The sequence below is a fragment of the Adiantum capillus-veneris genome, chromosome 7, assembly GCF_014529385.1.
Source record: "Adiantum capillus-veneris isolate H3 chromosome 7, ASM1452938v2, whole genome shotgun sequence".
Classification (NCBI taxonomy): Eukaryota; Viridiplantae; Streptophyta; class Polypodiopsida; order Polypodiales; family Pteridaceae; genus Adiantum; species Adiantum capillus-veneris.
Genome location: NC_140937.1, coordinates 163,710,808 through 163,733,304, shown reverse-complemented (window position 1 = coordinate 163,733,304; position 22,497 = coordinate 163,710,808). Strand labels below are relative to the sequence as shown.

Below are 22,497 nucleotides of genomic sequence, written 5' to 3'. Positions count from 1 at the left end.
ATTTGAAGGTCCTTCGCCAAAATTAAAAGCGGAACATGAAAAGCTGCAAGTCTAAAAGCGTCTGCTTTATTTATGGTTTAGGCCCCTCGGTCGGCTCTTGTAAGTTGCTGGAGGTTAGGATTAATAATCCTAACCCATTAATAATTTGGGCCACTTGACAGGACTTCATAAGTTGGGATTTCTTCTGTTTCTTCTTCTTCGTCTAGGCTTTAGGCCCCTCGGTTGAGATCTGTTCCATTGGTTGGAATCCTGGTGCCTCGTCACTGACTTGTCACATTGTTTGACTCCCTTATAGACAATCCTTGACCCAGTTAAATGGGGCTCATTGAAATAGGAACGGTCGATTGGATCTTATGTGGCCTCATTAGCAAGACCAAATCTGCAAATTTGCTCATGATTGGACAACTACTAGAGTAAAATAGGGAAAAACAAACACCAAGCCAGAAGTACAGGCAAGGGAATACTGTGTCATGTATGCCACAACAAATCAATCCTTTGGGGAATTTTGTAGAGATAGAATGGCTAGGATGATGAGAGATAAGATGTCACGAGGGCTTTTTTTGTTATACCTTGGCTAACAACAATGTCTTAGAGAAGTCCAAATTACAACATGTTGTCATGTATTTCAAGGATACTAGTAACTGGTGACTCATAAAGATTCTTGAAGGTACTAAGACAACTCAAAATCTTGAGATGCAAAAGCTCAAGATCCCAAACTCCAAGAAGGATAACTATCAAGAATGAGATTGGCTTTCTTAGGAGGAGAAATTGCTTGTTTGGTCAACCTTAATGACAGAAAGTTGTATAAGGCTGATGTAGGGCTTTAATCTCCTCTTCGTAAGAGCATGAATGTGTCTCCTTGTGATACGCTTAAGAGGATGATGGAGCTAACAATAGCCACTTGCACTCCACAAGAGCTCCATGATACAAGAGTTAAGCGTTGTGTATACAATGCCAACTAAAAAGAACAGACTAGAACAGACTTTTAGCACTTCAAAACAACTGAAGAGAGAGAGAGAGAGAGAGAGAGAGAGAGAGAGAGAGAGAGAGAGAGAGAGAGGCGAAGTTCCACTCCCAGACGACATTGGCCCCAAACTGTGGCGCCCCTTTCGGTATTTCTTTATATTGCTTCAACAAGGAACAAGCTCTGGGAACTCTGATCTGCTTCTCCACGTGGTAGAATGCTAGAGAGAGAGCCCCTCATCATGTTTAAAGGCCCTTGGCCTATCCAAAAGTAATCACATGAAAAGTATTACATCCAAAGTAGTAGGTCCAAAATCTGGCACCCTATGGGCTGTCTGTACCATATTGCCACGTCATAAGCAGCCTCCGCGAATCGTGGGCCAGTCCGTACTATCCTGCCACGTCATCATCTCTATGCAATATTTGGGGATCTGCTTTAGTTCTGCTCTTTTTAGGGTCCAGGTCCCTTAGCCATGCTCTACAAGTTGGTAGGTTTAGGATTTTAAAGTCATAACCCCTTTTTATCTTTGCCCCCCTCAATCGGGTTCTGTAAGTTGGCTAAGTCATCTTCTTCTTCTTCTTTTGTTAGGGTTTAGGTCCCTCAGCCAAGATCTGCAAGTTGGTTAGGTCTTCGATGATTGCCATGCTAGCAGTTTGTGACATACCCCCCTCTTGAAGAAAAGTAATCGTCTGCGATTAGACTTGCAAAAACTGAATCAAGTTAGTTCAAAATTCCGAGGGTCAATCGGTTTTCTCTTTCCGTATCGAAGCTCTTGATATTCTTCCGTGGCAACACTAGCCATCACACCCAGACCGCGTTGATCTTTAAAGGGGTGTCTCGATGCACTAATATTACATACCCGGGCAATCTCACCCAATATGGAGTAGATATGGTTGGCACATCACGATGCAACGCTAATGATCACAAATGCAGGACATAAAGACAGAAACTCGCTGATGAATACTCCCCCTGAGAAGTGAGGTTCCAGGCCATGAGAAACTCAAAGGCTATACGTCCCCCATGAATACTCCCCTGGAGAATCGAGGTTCCGAGCAATGAGATTCAGAGGCCTGATGCAACCAAATGCTCCCCAGACCGCAGCTTGCGTTGTTTGGAGGTTCCATATACAACCAAACGCTCCTCACACCTACATCGTTTAGAGGTTTTTCTTACTTACATATCCACATGAATACTGCTCCTAGGACGAAGACCCGAGCCATGAGCTATTCAGATATTTTAAATCACAGTTTCTCTTGAATACTCCTAGACCAATGTTTGAGCCGTGATGTATTCACAGACCAAAATACAATGGAAACCAGTATCAAAACCAGAATCAAGCAATACTCATTGGCACCAAGATAAGTGCAAAAGAGATACATTTCATTTCAAATAGTATTCTCTAAATACAAAGCACAACTAAAATCATTCTAGGTTTGTCTCGATTAGTGGAACTCGAAGGACGATTGGCTCGTCTTGCTACACCCAAGTGATGGTACAATTACGAATCTCAATGGTAGCATCCTTTTGGTCGTGCAAAGGCATGCCCAAAAGAGCGTCGCAAATGCCCTAACTTCATGACGTGGAAGTTTGCCTTGCCATGGTACCCTTGGAATGTGACCGAAAGAGCACCAATGAGGGGGCACAACTTTTTGAGTTTGCCTAGTGGCGAGCTCAGCTTTAAGTTTTCCAGCAAACTGATTATACTCAAAGTCCATTTGCTTTAGGAATTCTCGATGGATGAAATTTTTGGTGGCTCTTGGGTCAAAGAAGATAAGTGCCTTGGAACCATTAATCTTACCATATGCTCTGCGAGCCATCTAGAGAGATGCCTTAAATGTCGGGAACAAGTTCTACCGTAGTTTTAGCTTTCTTAGCAGGAGGTTTCTTTGGAGGCTTATCCCCTTTTTGTAGGACATGCATATGACTTGTGTCTCGTCTGGAAACATTTAAAGCATCTTCCTTCTTGCAATAGAATTCTTGTTGGCGAGGTGTCAAAAGAGGTCTTGACGATTGGGTTTAATTGTCACGAGAATCCCGAGAATATGAGCGTTGTTGTTGGGGATTTTGATTGTTTTCCGGTTGATCTTTCGTAATGAACTCCAATTCCTTTCATAAGCTTGTAATTGACTGTAGCATGGTCCATAAGCTCTTGCATAGTAGCAACTTGTTTAGATAAACAATATTCCTGTAGAGGTCTAATGGTATAGCGTTCGCATTGGTCCTCGAAGGTTGTCTGCTTGAAGAAAGACACTGGAAGGTAAACATCGAGGAACCTTTGGTTGTAGTCTTCCATGGGTTCAATGGCAAGCATTTTCAGGTTACCCCATTTTCCCAGAAGCTGTACTTCAAAGAGGAATGTCATGTGGCTCTGGGCAAAAATATTCTTGAAAGCTTGCCAAGTCCTTAGAGCATGCGGCTTGGTAGCTATGGAACTCCGCCACTGCATAGCCTTATCTTTGAGAAAAGTAGCGGCTCGAGAGATCTTTGACTCTTCAATGTAGTTCTTGAGGGCATAGATGTTGTCAAACTGCTGTGGTAACGATAAGGCTTTCTTCCTATCTTTCATGCCGGAAAAGGTGTGAAATTTTACTGTAAATCCACCATCCTTGAAATCTTTAGGGGACATATGGGCTTCAGCCGATATACCCAGGCGGCGGTGGGGGAGGTGGTGGCAATGAAGGTGGCATTGCACACAGTAAACATCAGATGGTTGCACCATATTTCTGAAAACTCCCCTGATTGGAATAGAGGATTGAGTAGGCTGTCGGGTAGAAGCCCTTGAGCTTTCTGGTGCCAGAGGAGGATGAACAGCCTGAGGCAATAGAGGAGGCAACATGTAGTTCAAAAACTGTTGAAAGCTCTGCAAAATCGAGAGGTTTTTTTGAGGATGCCTTGAGAGTACGTCGTGGAGTTCATCGTAGAGGAACTGTAGATACTCTCTAGAATCTAGAAGCGCCATCTTGCTCTATCCTTACTTGGTGGAACCGGTATGCTTTCAAAAAAGCACACGTCTGAAGCTCAAATACCATTGTAATGGGACGGCACCACGTGCCAATTGAAAAGAATAGACTAGAAATGACTTTTAGCACATCAAAACAACTAAACAGAAAGAGAGAGAGATAATCCACACAAGAGACACGGAGTGGTGGAGTTCCACTTCCAGACGGCAATGGCCCCAAACTTTGGCGCCCCTTTTGGTATTTCTTTATATCACTTCAACAAGGTACAAGCTTTGGAAACTCTGCTGTGCTTCTCTACGTGGTAGAATGCAGAGCCAACACATCATATTTAAAGGCCCTTGGCCTATCCAAAAGCAGTTTCATGAAAAGGACTGCATTTAAAAGCAATAGGTCCAAAATTTGGTGCCCTAGGGGCTGTCCATACAGAGCTGCCACGTCATCAGCAGCCACCGCAAATTGCAGGCCAATCCATACAATTTGGCCACGTCATCATCTCTACGCAATATTTGGGAATTTGCTTTAGTTCTACTCTTTTTAGGGTTTTGGCCCTTCGGTCGGGTTAGGATTTTAAACTACTAACCCCCTTTTTATCTTTAGGCCCCTCGGCCGGGCTTTGTAAGCTGGCTAAGTCTTCCTCTTCTTCTTCTTCTGTTAGGGTTTAAGCCCCTCTGCCAAGATCTGCAAGTTGGTAAGGTCTTCAGTACTGTATAGCATACTATGAGATATGTGGCTGCTTTCACTGCCTCTTTAGAGAGGGTTTTGGGCCTCTATGTAGAGTTATGAGATACCAGGATCAGAGATGTCTTGGACTCTTATCTATTGGAGATTCAAGTAGGGTTACAAAGAGAGAGAGGCTCACAAAGCTGCAGCAGAGGATCAGATCTGTATTGGCGAGACATGGGAGATGCCCTATGCAGACTCTCGCCATGGAGGACATCGACATGATCATGCACCGTCCAATGCGAGCCATCTCCGGATTTTGATACACACATGTCCACGAGTTTGTATCTTTCTCTGAGATACATACCCACCTTTTGTGTATGTACTCCTTAGACTCTTGATACCCACCTTTCACAGCTCTAGTGATGTTTCTGTTTAGTTAGTTTCTTTCTTTTTATCCAGACCTTGTATGAGATTGACCATGATGTAACTCTTTGGTCTCATGGGTCATTTTGGCCTTTGAAAGACGTTAATACAACATTTCATTTCATCTCTCTCTCTCTCTCTCTCTCTCTCTCTCTCTCTCTCTCTCTCTCTCTCTCTCTCAGCACCTCAGTGTGGGCTGCTTTTTGGTGCCTAGTGTGCGCGCTCTCATTGTATGGAATAGAGTTCCTTTTGGGGACACGTGCCTATATAAGAGTTCATAGGCTAGACTCTTCACACACAGACAGTTCCACTCAGGGCCTACACAGATTCTTTAAGAAAGAAATACTCATCCTGGGTTGTTGACAGTGGTAGCTTAGGGCCACCAATTCTCTCATGCAAGAGCATCCTGCGTCACCAGCTTCTCTCTCCCTTCACTCTCGCTCAATACAGTTTGTGCAGTTGTTTGAAGACCTAAACTGATTCAAATATTGCAGAGTTTGGTGATTCTCAGTTAGATTCTTGGACCACTAGTTTAAAGTGTTTACATTGGATGCAATGTGTACATTCCATTGCTTGATGCTCAACTTATGTCAGTGTATATTAACAAAATAAGAGATCACATGCGCCAGTAGTTTTTGTCTGTTATCAGGCATTCAAATTCCTTAGGTGGCTTTTGTTGAGCATGAGCTGACTTATTTCTTCAAGGCAGTTGAGAACAATGGTTTGGGAATAATTGCAGATTCTTTGAGATTCGTTGCACATCTATAATCCTCAGATTCCCCCCTTTCTCTGCCTCCTCATCTCCGAGTCCAGACCACCATCCCCTTCCTGATCATATATCCGGATTCCATGCCCACTTGCCTGCACATGAGCCGACCTGTTATGTAGAAAGCATGTCAAAATGAACTTTGAAGTTTGAGACACGTACGAAGTGCCAAATGCAGAGAGCATGGAATAAGGGTGTGCTAGTGTGGATCCTGAACTACTTATACAATTGGTGAAGTGCCCTGAAGTGAACAAGCATGGAGGAGATAGAAAGCTGATAATTAAAATGCAAGTAAGTGCATTTTTTACAAGCCGAGATGTTGTTGTCATACTTTTTCAGTTTAGATGGTGTACGTGAACTGTGTCTACCTGCCAAGACTTGTTAAAACAACGAACGTAAGCTTTGCCAAATCAATTTGAGAAAAGGCAAGGAGCCAAGAGTGAAGTGGGGCATGGTGCACGTTCACCTTGTTGCTCCGTGTTTTGGCAGCTTTTACGTGTACTCACGAAGCCTTATCTCTTGTAGCTGCTCTGAATAGCCACACAAATTCTGGAAGGCACGCTTCAGTTCAAACAGGAGCAAGGAGAATCTGATACACTTATAGAAGCTTGCTATCGTATATTGAAGGCAAGTATTGCTGGACAATTTAAGGTCAAATACATGAAAAGATGTCAAGTCTTAAGATTACTTCTTGGAGCTAAAAAGTGTATAGCTCTAGATTTAATGCTTTATTGTTATTGCAATTAAGAATTTTCTTTAGAGGGCATCAAGTTAAGCAGCAAGAATGGTAGCTGATAAAACACTCGAGGCTCCTAAGTTCGTTCCTCAAATCTCTTCTTTCCCCCCCCCCCCCCCCCCCAAAAAAAAAAAAAAACACCTTCCCTGCCTTTTCCCCCAGTGAAAGGTTTAATTATTATATCACACTCAAGGGTCCTCCTTGTGCCTTTATGTTGTTTGCATCCTTTCTCGTGACCTTATTTATTGTTTTGTATTACCTGCGTAAGCGGTACGTTGGTTGAAGGAACCGTCGTGCTCAGTTAGTAATAAACTTTGTTAATTAATGCCTGATGTTACGTTGTTGTCATACAGAATTTTGCAAAGCTTCACAACAATGCCTTGCTTTACGTTTTCTCTGATTGTTATGTTCTGTTTACATGTGGCATTGCTGAGTGGCTTGCATTTGAAGGCTGTTAAGTTTCAATAGACATTAACCAACATTCTAGTGGTTTGTTGGAGTCATAGATAGTTGACTCATATAAGGCTCAAAACTTCATATGCCATTTCTGATTTTTCAGAGTTACACAAGTTTTACTCACATTAGGCTTTTATATGTAATGGATATGGCAGATTAAACTTCTGCTTTAGGTTCAAAGGTGCCGATGAGAGGCGAGATAGTTCGAGTAAGCGTTTCAAGTCAGCCTAGCACCTCAAGCCAAGGTTCTGGGCAAGATGATTATGATACACTTGGATATGTTTTCATGTGGGGAGAAGGAATCGGTAATGGGTTGTTGGGTGGTGGTATGCACAAGCTTGGCAGTATTACTGGTACAAAATTAGATGCACTGTTTCCCAAAGCAGTGGGCTCAAGTGTTGTGTTAGATGCACAGCAGATCTCTTGTGGAAGCAAGCATGCAGCATTGGTTACGAGACAAGGGGAAATTTTTAGTTGGGGTGAAGAGTCTGGTGGCTGGCTTGGCCATGGGATCAATGCAGATGTTCCCTACCCTAAACTTGTGGATGCTCTGAATAGTTGTACAATAGAGTTTGCTGCTTGTGGGGAATATCATACTTGTGCTGTGACACAATCTGGTGAAGTTTACAGTTGGGGAGATGGTGCACATAAGTTTGGATTATTAGGGCATGGAAGAGATATTAGCCATTGGATGCCTAAAAGGATATGTGGATCTCTGGAGGGTATTCGTATTTCCTCAGTTTCGTGTGGTCCCTGGCATACAGTATTAGTGACCACTTTGGGTCAGCTTTTCACTTTTGGAGATGGGACCTTTGGGGTCCTTGGGCATGGAGATCGGAAGAGCATAAGCACTCCCAAGGAGATAGAATCTTTGAAGGGCTTAAAAGCTGTTCGAGCTGCTTGTGGAGTATGGCACACAGCGGCTGTAGTTGAAGTCATGGTAGGTTATTCTAGCGCAAGCAATTTTTTCTCTGGAAAGCTCTTCACATGGGGTGATGGGGACAAAGGACGACTTGGCCATGAAGATAAAGAGGAAAGGCTTGTTCCAACATGTGTATCTGCCTTGATTGATTACAATTTTAGGCAAATTGCATGTGGGCATAGCTTGACTGTAGCATTAACTACATCAGGGCACGTTTACACTATTGGCAGTGCAGTTTATGGACAACTTGGGGAACCGCGAGCTGATGGTAGGACTCCTGTGCGTGTAGAAGGAAAGCTCTGGGATGCTGTTGTTGAGGAAATAGCATGTGGTGCGCATCATGTCGCTGTTTTGACTTCAAAGTCAGAAGTGTATACATGGGGAAAAGGTGCTAATGGAAGACTCGGTCATGGAGATGTGGAAGACAAAAAGTCTCCAGCTCTGGTTGAAGCTTTGAAAGATAGACAGGTCAAGAGCATTGCTTGTGGCTCAAGTTTTACTGCAGCAATATGCCTACATAAATGGGGAGCAGGCTCAGAACAACCACTGTGTGCAAGTTGTAGGCAACCTTTCAATTTTACAAGAAAGCGCCATAAATGCTACAACTGCGGTATTGTAATCTGCCATTCTTGTAGTGCTCGGAAGGCTTACAGAGCCTTAATGGCACCAAATCCCAACAAGGCATATCGTGTTTGTGATTCTTGTCATTCAAAATTAAGTCAACTGAGTGGTCAAAGTGGTCCAGTTGGCAAGGCTGCAAAGAAGCCTTGGCAGGATGTTTCGCATGAGAGAGTTGATAGACCCAAGGCAGAGACAAAGTTGGTATCAGTTAACTCACAATCATCATTATTTCCTGGTGGGTACGTTGATGTGAATGGTCACTGGAGGCAGGGGAAGAAGTCTGATTCATCAGGTCATGTTATTCCAGGACCAGCTGGCCTTTTGACTTGGTCTTCAACAGGCATCATGCTGCCTTTTGAGTCTGCAAATGACTTGATGCTTCATGCAAGTACTTTTCAATCCAAAAGAGGGTCACCAAAGAGAGGTTCACGCTCAGTTTCTCCATTTTCAAGACGGGCCAGCCCGCCACGATCTACCACGCCAACACCAACAATAAAGGGTCTCGTGTCTCCCAGAGTGATAGTCGATGATTTAAGGAAGACCAATGATGCTTTGAGCCAAGAAGTACTGAAGCTCCGCACACAGGTACGGTATTTTCAGTATTGATCACATATATTAATCATCCCCTTTGTTGATTTACTTTGTATATTTTGTCTGAGTGGGTCTTGCTGTAACTAGAGGATTGTCCAACTCCAAGCTCAGTGCAAATCATGTTTTGTAGTCAGGGATATTATCAGGGAAGCTCTTAGGTAATGCATGAAGGTGTAGAGTGAGTTTGTCCAGATCTGTTGGTCTTCTGTAAGTCCAAGTCGAGAGAATGTTTGGTTGCCTGAAGAGCTTATACATGGGGTTAGAGGCACCGTTTGATGTACAACCTCTTTCAGATTGACAATATGGCCCGTCAGCATCATCAGCGAGAACTTGATCTGCAGCGAAAAGTAAATGAAGCCCTTGCACTGGTTACTGGAGAATCTGAGAAGTGTAAGGCTGCCAAGGAAGTCATCAAGTCGTTAACTGGGCAGGTTTACACCACTGGAATTCTTCATTTTAAAGAGTTCTTTATAATTCTTAATTCTTCATAATGTTGCCACTTTTGGTTGCAGCTGAAGGCCTTAGCAGAGAAATTTCCTGATGCTAAAGAGAATACTAGGCTACCAACACATGAGGCATGTGATTTCCCACCCAGTGCCATTCAATCGCCTCTTGTTCAAGAAGAACTTCACTTAGTAGTTAATAGCAGTTCAAGTCCTCGGGTTGATTCTATGGTGAATTCCAAGCTTGAACATGGTCCAATTGGAAATGGTGCCACTAAGCATATTGCTCCTGACAGGGTGGCCCCATTGCTAAGTGTGGCTGGGGAGCAGACTGTTTTTGGCCTTACGGGTAGCTGTGGGACAACAGGAGGTATAAAGCAGGAGGATGGTTCATCGATGAATAAATCTGAACAAGGTACAGCTGCAGAATGGGTTGACCAGGATGAACTGGGGGTCTATGTTACCCTAGTAGTGCTTCCCAATGGCAGCAGAGATTTGAGGAGAGTAAGATTCAGGTACTTGTTAAGTGCATACTTTAGAAGATTTGATGACGGACTGCGTGTGTGCATGATTCTCTCTGTCTATGTGCATCTCAGACACGCGCGCGCGCACACACAGACACACACACACACACACACACACACACACACACACACACACACACACAGAGAGAGAGAGAGAGAGAGAGAGAGAGAGAGAGAGAGAGAGAGAGAGAGAGAGAGAGAGAGAGAGAGAGAGAGAGAGAGAGAGAGAGAGAGAGAGAGAGAGAGAGAGAAAAGAAAGAAAGAAAGAAAGATTTTAACGTCTATGTCAGGCCGAAATCGGCCTATGAGACAAATCAAATGTACATGGTGTGTATGTCATCCGTCTATCGGAAAGACAAATGAATGAAACAAAACTGATACAAAACTGAACTGAATGTAGGTAGTGGAGTATCTGAGGAGGGATGGAGCTCTATCTCTAGGGGTATATGCATGTCTATATGCTCAAGGTAGTACAATCATGAGAATGCATCAAGCTATCTAGCTCCATCCTGTACTAATGGGGGGATGTAAGATGTGGTACATGGGCGGGTCTGGTGCCAAGGCTACCCGGATGAAAGCTGTCGGGTCGGCCCTCATCTGAGCTACTCGCTCCTCAGTGGCACGGCGCTCCCGGGCTCGGATCTCCTCGATCTGTCGGTGGTGGGAGCTCGCGCCCCTGTAGCCTGTGACTCGTGGTCGTCGTCTATCTCGGCTCACCTCCGCTTGTGAGAGTGTCACTCCCCTCTGAGTGTCTGGTGAGGGAGGGGCGGCAATCCTCTGAAAGAAGTCTGTGAGCTGCGACTGTCTCCCCTCTGTCTGTGTAGCTGTGTGTGGCTGTAGTAGTGTGTCCCGATGGCTCTGTATCTCTAGTAAGAAACGTCCGAGCTGTCTCTGATCTCGAGAGTCCATGATCTCTCGGAGAGTGGGCTGTCCTCTGAATAAGGCCTCATACCTGCCTCTGATCTCAGTGTATGCTCTGCATCTACATACAAAGTGCTCCTTACTCTCCACCTCCTCTGTGCAGGCTCTGCAGACTCGCTCCTCCCTGGGAACACTAGTATGTCTCCCGATCTCAATCTCTAACCTGTGTGAAGCCACTCTCAGCTGACCAATCGCCACTCGTGAGCTATGTGGCATATATGTGTCCATATAGCGTGGTCTCTGTATGAACCCCCCAGACAATATGGTGAGAAACTGGTCTCTGTAATCTGACATCCTCGTCCCCAAGCCAGGTGACTCCCAGACTCTCCTAGTGTATAGCTGCCACAGATCCTGTCTCAATACCAAGTTCCTCTCACTGCGAGAGAGGTGAACATATGGTGAGTGGGGGTCGTACTGGAATGGTGGTAGGCTCTCCATGTCAAGACCGTGTCCCTCAAACCATCCTCTGACCTGTGAGTACCATGCTCTCTCATGCCCACTCTCTGATAGCTGTATAGCTGCCTCAAATGCTCTACGAGTAAGTCTGTCAGGAGGTAGCTCTCTCATCCTCTGGATGAAGCAGACTGTCTGGAAAAGTGTCTCTACAACCATAGGTGGTGTGGCGAGCTCGGCTCTAATAATGTCATGTGGCACTGTCTTCTTGCTGCGGAAAAGACAGAGAGAGAGAGAGAGAGAGAGAGAGAGAGAGAGAGAGAGAGAGAGAGAGAGAGAGAGAGAGAGAGAGAGAGAGAGAGAGAGAGAGAGAGAGAGAGAGAGAGAGAGAGAGAGAGAGAGAGAGAGAGAGAGAGAGAGAGAGAATGAAATGAAATGAAATGTTATATTAACGTCTTCAAAAGGCCAAAATGACCTATGAGACCAATCAGTTACAAAATAGTGAATCTAATACCATGTCTGGGTACAAAAGAACTAGAAAAGAACTAGAAGTGGAACAAAATACTACTACTACTACTACAATCTAAAACTACGTGGGTGTAGCAGCTGATACAATAGGTACCCGGTAAACTGGATGTAACAGTGTGTGAAACAAAGATGGAAGAAATGGTGAGGATCCATCCTCATCTGCACTCTGGATGTCGAGAGAGTATGGCTCGAATCTTCTGTTGTAGTCTCCGTCGATGCTGTGTAGCTCCTCTCCTCAGTCGCGGTCGTCTGTATCTCTGTAGCTCCAATGCTCGGTCGATGAGAGTGCCAGTAGTGGTCGAATGAGTGTGGGACGAGCTCTGCAGTGGTGGCTGCTCCTCTGGCTGTCCCATATCTAGTGAAAAGAAATCTGTAATGTGTCTCTGGGACTGCCTCTCTCTAGCTCTCCCCAGTAAAGTGTCTCTATACCTGTGTAACTCAAGTAGATATAGTCCAAGACATCTCTGATCCTCATAACTCATGACCCTAGATAGAGGACCAAAACCCTCTCTGAATAAGCAGTGGAAACGCCCCCGTATCTCATAGAACACTGTGCAATGACATATGTAGTGCAACTCTGTCTCTGGCTCTCTCTGGCATAATCGGCATATCCTGCTGTCTGCTGGTATCCCTCTGAATCTACCGGTCTCAATCTCGAGCTGATGTGAGGATGTGCGTATCTGACCAATGGCACAACGCAAACCATGAGACATATGTGTGTCCATGTAGCTGGGTCGAATCACAAACCCATCTCCTGTGAGGTGGAGAAGATGCTCTCTATAGAAAGCCATCTTTGTGCTCAACTCCTGAGGCGGCTCTATCCATGTCCTCCTGGTGTCGAGCTGGATCAGGTCTTGACGAATGAGTCTAGTGATCTCCACCCGTGTAAGAGACAGCGAGGGTGCCTGAAGAGAATACTGGAAAGGGGGCAACCTGTCCATGGTGAAGCCATGCGTCTGAAACCATGAAGTCATCTGTGCATACCAGCATGAAGTGTCCCCCTGTAGAGCTAACTGTCTGGAAGACTCAAGGGCCAATCTAGCATATCTGTCTCTAGTAGTATCCCATAGGCTGTGCACAAAGGACACTGATCTGGTAAGCGCCTCAATCTCCATGGGGGGGGCAGCTAGCTCTGCTCGAATGATCGCGTGAGGTACGGAGGCCTTGGCTCTAATCAATCGGGAGATCATAGATACCAAGGGCCTCTCCATACCTCTCCAACCATCCTGGCCTACAGAAGGTCCCCATACCTGTACCCCATACATCATAGCTGAGGCTACTAAAGTATCAAAGAGCCATAACTTTGTCCGAGGTTCCTGGAACTGAACCTGCGAACACATCCTCTCCAAGCCTCCCAAGGCCGCATAAGCTCTGGTCAGTCTAGTCTTTGCTGCTCTCCCCAAAGAAAACCTCGGCCCAGTGAAGACTATCCCAAGGTAAGTGTATGCATCTGTATACTCCACAATCTCTTGACCATACGTGAAGGTCGGTGCCGATCTCCTGATCCACTGCGGTGTGGTGTTAAACACCATGACCTTGGTTTTACCAAGGTTTACAGACAATCCACTATCCTCTGCAAAACTGTGTAATGCATCCAACTGTCGCTGCATACCCTCTGGTGAGTCAGAGATCAAGACAATATCATCAGCATATAACAACAATGGGATCCACGTCCCTGCCAGCTGGGCACCTCTATCACCCTCTCTGTCAATGTAATCAGACACCTCATCAACATACATACCAAATAGAGTAGGAGACAATGGGCAACCCTGTTTCACCCCGATAGTGGAGTGAACTAAGTCAGATATCCCCTCTGGGGTGCGTACATGTCCCATCACTGATCTGTATAAAGCCATAATCCCCCAAATCAACACTGTGGGCACCCCCATCTCCTGCAGTCTGCGCATCAGTCGAGCTCTCGGTACCATGTCAAATGCTTTGCGGAAATCCACAAAGCTACAATAAATCCGTCTCCCATGTGACCTGCCCTCCTCAATGATAGCTCTGAGTGTCAGAATATGGTCAAGAGTGGAGAAACCCCTCCTGAAACCTGCCTGTCCCTTTGCCCGTACACCCTCACCCTCTGCCCAGTTACTCAACTGCTGCTCAATAATGGATGCATACAATCGTGCCAGTGTGTGTCCAACCATAATAGTGCGGTAATTTCCAGGCTCTGTAGGATCACCTGCCTTGAATATAGGCACAATAGTAGACAACCTCCAAGTCTCAGGTAATCCCTCACACATGGCACGATTGAACAACACTGCAAGAACCTCCATCAGCATATCCCTAGCATGTATAAAGTGCTCCGCTACTAGACCGTCATGATCGTAAGCCCTCCTGGTCCTCATCCTGTCAATGGCTCTCTTTACCATCTCAGTGGTAAAGAAGGTGCTCGTAGGTGGACATGGCTCTGTAGGATCTGGAAGGGGATCCTGCCCAGGAACCGTATATAACGATGTCGCATACTGGCCCCACACATCAGGAGAAGTAATCACTGGGGGAGGGGAGTGCTCATGGAAGAGTCGCCATGCCTCGCCTGAGTCTCTACTCAAGAACAACTGATACAAGTCTCGCTCCATCTGGGCCAGGTAAGCTCGTTTCTTCTTTCGCACAAGGCGCCGGAAAGCAATCCGCGACTGTCTGTAGGTGATGACTCCTAAATGAAGATCCCTCTGAAGCTGGGCTCTCATCTCTCTGCACTCCTCATCATACCAACTATTCTGGGGCATGCTCCCAGAATGTCGCCTCCGATCCGGTTGAGTGTGTGGGTATGCCTCTGATGCTGCATCATGTAGTGTCTCAGTCAATAAAGTAGTGCACTCCTCTACTGAGAGGCCTGGAGCAACTGTGCATAGACGATCCCAGATCGCCTCTGTATAAACCGAGTCAGTCTCTGGTGTAAATGTATAACGGGTGTGTGACCTGCCTCCTGATTTCTGGGCTGTACTAAACTGAAAAGATACGGACAGTGTCAAGAGAGCATGATCCACTGCTACGCCCACTGGTCTGGCTCCCACCGTGAAATCCTGAATACAAGGAATAAAGCTCGGCTGTGTCATAACATAGTCCACTGTACTGGCCCCATGTCTGTGTGGAAAGCATGTGAAGCCTGCTGCTCCAGGAAACCGCTGTAAGCCATTAAGTATGGCTAGCCCATGTGTAGTCGTCATCTCCGTGAGGTATCTCCCATACTCAGTCTGCTCTCTGTCATGTGAGCATCTGTCAAACCCCAGCTCACCCACATCCAACTCTCTAAGCATCTCATCTGAGGTGTCGTAGAAGACTGTCTGACAGTTGCCCGTTCGAGCATTGAAGTCTCCTAGGAGGATGATATCACCATCCCTAGAAAACTCCCATATATCATCATCTAGAATTGAGAAAGGCGACTGCCCTCTGGATACAGCATATACTGACGTACTGGGGGGGGGAAGTAACATATAGCAATATATAGAAATCGAGAGAGAGAGAGAGAGAGAGAGAGAGAGAGAGAGAGAGAGAGAGAGAGAGAGAGAGAGAGAGAGAGAGAGAGAGAGAGAGAGAGAGAGAGAGAGAGAGAGAGAGAGAGAGAGAGAGAGAGATGAAATGAAATGAAATGTTATATTAACGTCTTCAAAAGGCTAAAGTGACCTATGAGACAAGAAAGTTACAATGTGGTGGATCTGATACAAAGTCAGAGTCAGAGTAACAAGATGACAACAATGACAAAAATGAAATGACAAATGTCACAATAAAATACTATGGAATCCTAAACTACTAGGTGTGAACTAAGCAGCTAGCTGGGATAGCTAGATCACAAGAGATCCAACATCGGTCGCTGGCGGATCTCATCAATCTCCTCCATGGTCAGTAGTCTGACCGAGCGTCGTGCATGTCGAGCCAAAGTGATCCGAATCCTCTGATGCAGCCTCCGCCGATGCTGTGTAGTCCTCCGCAGTCGTGGGCGTCTGGATCTTCCCAGCTCAGTTGCTCGGTCGATCAGTGTGCCTATGGTGTGAGGCGACGAGCTCTGCTGTGGTAGTAACTCCTCTGGGTGTCCAGTGGCAGCTCTAAAGAAATCTGTGATCTGTCTCTGGGACTGGCTAGCCTCTCCTCTCATCAGGCTCTCTCTGTGTCTGCGTAGCTCGAGCAAAAACAAACCCAAGCATCTTTGATCCTCGTACTGCATGACTCTGGAGAATGGTCCAAAGCCCTCTCCGAATAAGCAATGGAAGCGGCCTCGTATCTCGTAGTAGACGGGGCAGTGGCATGTGTAGTGCAACTCTGTCTCAGGCTCGATGTCACACAGGGGGCATGTCCTAGCCTCTGCTTGTACTCCGATGTGTCTCCCAGTCTCGATCCGCAGCTGGTGTGAAGATGTACGTATCTGGCCGATAGCACATCGTATCCCATGAGACAAGTGGGTGTCCATGTATCTGGGCCTCGTCACAAAACCATCAACCGTAAGCTGGAGGAGATGCTCTCTGTAGAAAGCCATCTTCGTGCCCAGCTCCTTTGCTGGTTGTATCCATGTCCTCCTGGTGTCTAGCTGAGTCAAGTCCTGGCGGATGAGCCCGGTGATCTCGGACTGTGTAAGAGTCAGAGAGGGTGCATCCGGTGAGTATTGGAAGGGAGGCAATCTGTCTATGCTGAACCCATGCGCCTGAAACCATGATGTCATCTCCCCATACCAGCATGCTGTATCTCCCTGCATAGCTAACTGTCGAGAGGACTCAAGTGCAAGGCGGGCATATCTGTCTCTGGGAAGTTCCCACATGCGGTGTATGAAGGAGACCGATCTGGTGAGCGCCTCAACCACTAGTGGGGGGGCAGCTAGCTCTGCTCGAACAATAGCACGTGGTACTGAGGCCTTGGCTCTAATGAGCCGCGAGATCATAGAGACCAGAGGCTTCTCCATGTCCCCCCATCCATCACTGCGGCCTGTCCTCCCGTGATGATCTAATGAAGGTCCCCAAATCTCAGCTCCATAAAGCAATGCAGAAGCCACCAGAGTGTCATAGAGCCAGAGCTTCGTCCGAGGCTCCTGAAACTGAACCTGTGAACACATCCTTTCCAATCTACCCAATGCTGCATGGGCTCTGGTCAGTCTAGTCTCTGCTGCCCTCCTCAATGAAAATGCTGGCCCACTAAAAACCACTCCGAGGTAAGTGTACGCCTCTGTATATTCCACAGTCACCTGGCCGTATGTGAATGCTGGCGCTGACCTCCTGATCCACTGTGGGGTGGTATTAAATACCATGACCTTGGTTTTACCAAGGTTGACGACAAACCACTTTCTTGAGCAAACCTATTCAAAGCATCCAAGTGACGTTGCATCCCCTCCGGAGAGTCGGAGATCAACACAATATCATCAGCATATAACAATAATGGAATCCATGTCCCTGCCAGCTGTGCACCTCTATCACCATCTCTCTCAATGTAGTCAGAAACCTCATCCACATACATACCAAATAGAGTAGGAGAGAGCGGGCAGCCCTGCTTCACGCCAATAATGGAGTGAATCGGTGTGGATAGACCCTCTGAGGTGTGTACCTGCCCCACTATTGACCTGTATAATGCCATGACCCCCCAAATGAGCTCTGTGGGTACTCCCATCTGCTGTAATCTGCGCATCAATCTAGCTCTAGGCACTGTGTCAAATGCTCTGCGGAAATCCACAAAGCTACAATAGATCCGTCTCCCACGCGATCTACCCTCCTCAATGATGGCTTTGAGTGTCAAGATGAGAGATTTTGATGCTGAGAGAGCTGGATGCTGCAGAGACAGGCCTATCCAGACTATCACAAGATGGAGAACACACTGAGTATGGACGACACTTGATAGACATGGGGACGGAACATGGATTGGCCATCTTGAATGGCCTACAGAGATTTCCCACTTCAGGGGGTTTTACATGCTTTCCACACAGACATGGAGCCAGCACAGTGGATTATGTCATGGCACAGCCGAGCCTCATCTCTAGTATCCAGGATCTCATGGTTGGACCCAGACCTGTTGGTGTGGCAGTGGATCATGCTCTTGTGTCAATGACCATCTCTTTTCGGTTTAGTGTAGCACATAGGCTACGGACAGCAGCCCCTACTCGCTACACCTTCACGCGGGAGACAGACTCTGTATACATAGATGGGATCTACAAACGCCTATGCACAAAGGAGCCAGGGCGACCTTTGGATGAGCTTACTACTATATTGACACAGACACTACATGATGCAGCAGCAGAGGCATACCCACATACCCAGCCTGAGCAGAGACGCCGTTTGGGGAGCATGCCCCAGAACAGTTGGTATGATGAGGAATGCCGGGACACTAGAGCTAGACTTCAGAGGGAGGTGCTTTTGGGGGACATCACTCACAGACAATCACAGATTGACTTCCGACACCTAGTGCGGCGGAAGAAGACTAGAGCAGGATCTATATTAGCTGTTCTTGAGTCAGGACTCACGTGAGGCATGGCGCCTCTTTCAGGAGCACTCCCCCCCCCCCCCCCCCACCACCACCAGCCATCACTTCTACAGAGGACTGTGGCCAGTACGCATCATCTCTGTACACAGTTCCTGAGCAGCCCCCCCTTCTCGCCCCTCCCGATCCATGCCACACACATGTGCTTTTTTCACCGCGGAGATGGTGAGGAAGGCCATTGACAGGATGAGGACTGGGAGAGCATACGATCATGATGGTTTAGTGGATGTGAGAGAGAGAGAGAGAGAGAGAGAGAGAGAGAGAGAGAGAGAGAGAGAGAGAGAGAGAGAGAGAGAGAGAGAGAGAGAGAGAGAGAGAGAGAGAGAGAGAGAGAGAGAGAGAGAGAGAGAGAGAGAGAGAGAGAGAGAGAGAGAGAGAGAGAGAGAGAAAGAAAGAAAGAAAGATTTTTAACGTCTATGTCAGGCCGAAATCGGCCTATGAGACAAATCAAATGTACATTGTGTGTATGTCATCCGTCTATCGGAAAGACAAATGAAACAAAATTGATACAAAACTGAGCTGAAAGTAGGTAGTGGAGTATCTGAGGAGGGATGGAGCTCTATCTCTAGGGGTATATGCATGTCTGTATGCTCAAGGTAGTACAATCATGAGAATGCATCAAGCTATCTAGCTCCATCCTGTACTAATGGGGGGGTGTAAGATGTGGTACATGGGTGGGTCTGGTGCCAAGGCTACCCGGATGAAAGCTGTCGGGTCAGCCCTCATCTGAGCCACTCGCTCCTCAGTGGCACGGCGCTCCCGGGCTCGGATCTCCTCGATCTGTCGGTGGTGGGAGCTCGCGCCCCTGTAGCCTGTGACTCGTGGTCGTCGTCTAGCTCGGTTCACCTCCGCCTGTGGGAGTGTCACTCCCTTCTGAGTGTCTGGTGAGGGGGGGGCGGAAATCCTCTGAAAGAAGTCTGTGAGCTGCGACTGTCTCCCCTCTGTCTGTGTAGCTGTGTGTGGCTGTAGTAGTGTGTCCCGATGGCTCTGTATCTCTAGTAAGAAACGTCCGAGCTGTCTCTGATCTCGAGATTCCATGATCTCTCGGAGAGTGGGCTGTCCTCTAAATAGGGCCTCATACCTGCCTCTGATCTCAGTGTATGCTCTGCATCTACATACAAAGTGCTCCTCACTCTCCACCTCCTCTGTGCAGGCTCTGCAGATTCGCTCCCCCCTCGGAACACCAGTATGTCTCCCGATCTCAATCTCTAACCTGTGTGAAGCCACTCTCAGCTGACCAATCGCCACCCGTGAGCTATGTGGCATATATGTGTCCATGTAGCGTGGTCTCTGTATGAACCCCCCAGACAATATGGTGAGAAACTGGTCTCTGTAATCTGACATCCTCGTCCCCAAGCTAGGTGCCGCCCAGACTCTCCTAGTGTATAGCTGCCACAGATCCTGTCTCAATACCAAGTTCCTCTCACTGCGAGAGAGGTGAACATATGGTGAGTGGGGGTCGTACTGGAATGGTGGTAGGCTCTCCATGTCAAGACCGTGTCCCTCAAACCATGCTCTGACCTGTGAGTACCATGCTCTCTCATGTCCACTCTCTGATAGCTGTATAGCTGCCTCAAATGCTCTACGGGTAAGTCTGTCAGGAGGTAGCTCTCTCATCCTCTGGATGAAGCAAACTGTCTGGAATAGTGCCTCTACAACCATAGGTGGTGTGGCGAGCTCGGCTCTAATAATGTCGTGTGGCACTGTCTTCTTGCTGCGGAGCAAGCGTGAGATCATATATACCTGTGGTCTCTCAAGTTGTGTCCACTGGTCAGCTGTCAATCCTGGTGCCCATACTGCCGCCGAGTACATCAAGGCCGGGGTGACTAAGGTGTCGAAAAGCCACCCCTTCGTGCGGGGCTCCTGAAAGTGTGCCTGGTGGCACCTCCGCTCTAGCATGGCCAGAGCTGCATATCCTCGGGTGAGCCTGTCAACAGCAGCCTGCCTCATAGTGAAGGGTCCTGGTAGGCTGGTGAATGTGATGCCAAGGTAGACATAGGAGGTGACTACATCAACCTGTCCTCCTGCTGCTGTGAAGGTGGCGGCGCTCCTCACTGCACTGGATGTGTGAAAGATCATAACCTTGGTTTTGCCAAGGTTCACAGTCAACCCCCTGTGTGTGCTGAATTCGTCCAAGGCCTCAAGATGGCGTTGCAAGCCCTCGGGTGACTCTGAAATCAACACAATATCATCAGCATATAACATGATGTGGACCGGAGTACCTGCCAAGTCGCTCCCCTCTCCCCCTGCTCGTAGTATGTAGTCGGAGATCTCGTCGATGTATAGCCCAAAGAGTGTCGGGGAGAGTGGGCATCCTTGCTTAACACCAATGGTGCTAGCAATGGTCTCTGAAAAACCGCCTGGGCAACGAACCCGACCCGTCACCCTCTCATATAGAGCATATATGGCCCAAATCATCTCTGTTGGTACCCCAATGCTGTGAAGGCGCTGGAAGAGTCTCTCGCGTGGGACTGTGTCAAAGGCCTTGCGGAAGTCCACAAAGCAGCAGTAAAGCCTCTTCTTCCGCGCCTTTGCCCCATCAATGAGGCAGCGCAGAACGAAGATGTGGTCAATGGTGGAGAGAGAGAGAGAGAGAGAGAGAGAGAGAGAGAGAGAGAGAGAGAGAGAGAGAGAGAGAGAGAGAGAGAGAGAGAGAGAGAGAGAGAGTAGAAAAGATGCGGGCCGGGCATCGACATCAACCATGAGACAGATCCCCAAGTAAGAAATCCATGCTGAACACCTGATGTGCTGAGTAGAGAGCAAACTGCAAGCCACACTACATGGGAAGCTGAGCATGACCAAAGACAGTGAGCAGGTGACTCAAGTTGACGCAAAGGGCAGCGAGTACATAATGGATCATGACCCATAGTAGCTAGCCAAGTCCCAACTGGTAGTCCCGCATGAGCAATCATCCACATGAAAAAGGAAATACGGCGAGCAACATGTAAATCCCAGATCGCGAACCAAAACTGCTGTAGATAGGTACGAGAGAGGCCTGAATGTAACCAGAAACGCATTCGAGTGGGCTGCTGAGGTTGCTGTCTCATCAATGCTAATCTTCCAATCCGGACAGTGTACTCAAAGAAAGATACGGGTGCCCCTGTGGGATCTGAGTGAGGCCAATGCCACTCTCCTGGGTCCCAGTAAAACTGCGATAGGGCACGACCCTCCCACACCCAAAGCCTCCAAAGTGCAGCATCAGCGGAAGCAAAACGGGGATCAACACAACGACGCTTCCCGCGTGAGCCAACTACTCGAATGGCCTCCCATCGAGCGCCGGAGGAGATAAGTAGTGGAGAAGTGGCAGAGTATGTCAATCGAGCATGAATCCCCGGAGAGTTGTGAGTATCAACTGTGAATAGCATGGTGTCCAAACGACCTAATAAGAGAGTGCTGCGGTCAAAGAGGCCTTCCTAGCCACAATGAGGAGGCATCTGAAGCGTGCTGCGCATGACTGCATCCCACTGTGAAGGAACGGCAGAATCGATCTCAAGCAGTCTGTCTGGCACCCCGCGACCAATGTCATAATGTTCTGTCACAAAATCTGCATCCAACATACGTGTCTCATAAAACAACCGCATAGAGGCTGCAGGCCAGAATCCCAAGCAACCCAATCAATGTGAGTCCTCTCTCCAAGCTGACGAGGTGGATGAACCGAAGAATCAAGAACTGTAGCATTCCAAATGAGAGGCTGGCGCTCAATCTCCTCACGACATGAGGGAGGTGAGCGTACGATAGTCCGTCTCATGGAAACCCAAATCTGAAGGAGCGATCGGAGAAAGGGTGAGAGGGTGGAAGTAGACAAGGGAGCATCCGTAAAGAGAAAACGATACCCTGAATGCCAAGTATGACCGTCTCTAGTGCCGAGTCGTGGAGTCACTGTGCAAAGGGCAGCCTGAAGAAGCATCTTCCAAGGTTCTTGGCCAGGAAAAAGACCCCGACAATAAGCTTGGTAAGAAGTGCGCGGCTCTGTAACTCTGGATCAATGATGCCAAGGCCTCCCTCTGACCTAGGATGAATGATCGTGGACCAGCGAACTCTAGCACGAGTATCAATAGTCCCGTCTGTGCCACTCCATAAAAAGTTCCTTACTAGTCGGCGGAGCTGAGCTATCACACCAGAATGTA

The 22,497-nt window shown here is 47.4% G+C and overlaps 1 protein-coding gene across 3 annotated transcripts in view; it reads left to right on the top strand.

Moving 5' to 3' along the window:
* Nucleotides 1–22,497, top strand: part of LOC147454975 (PH, RCC1 and FYVE domains-containing protein 1-like) — a 100,007-nt gene that overhangs the window by 21,459 nt on the left and 56,051 nt on the right. The window contains exons 2-6 of one of the 3 annotated variants that reach the window (XM_086516825.1): nucleotides 5,750–6,067; nucleotides 6,302–6,403; nucleotides 7,124–9,096; nucleotides 9,396–9,533; nucleotides 9,615–10,060. In XM_086516825.1, coding sequence (XP_086372951.1) covers nucleotides 7,156–9,096; nucleotides 9,396–9,533; nucleotides 9,615–10,060 — 2,525 coding nt within the window. In that variant the 5' untranslated portion in view covers nucleotides 5,750–6,067; nucleotides 6,302–6,403; nucleotides 7,124–7,155. The remainder of the gene's footprint in view (nucleotides 1–5,749; nucleotides 6,068–6,301; nucleotides 6,404–7,123; nucleotides 9,097–9,395; nucleotides 9,534–9,614; nucleotides 10,061–22,497) is intronic. The other 2 variants (XM_086516826.1, XM_086516824.1) reach the window with 2 other exon arrangements.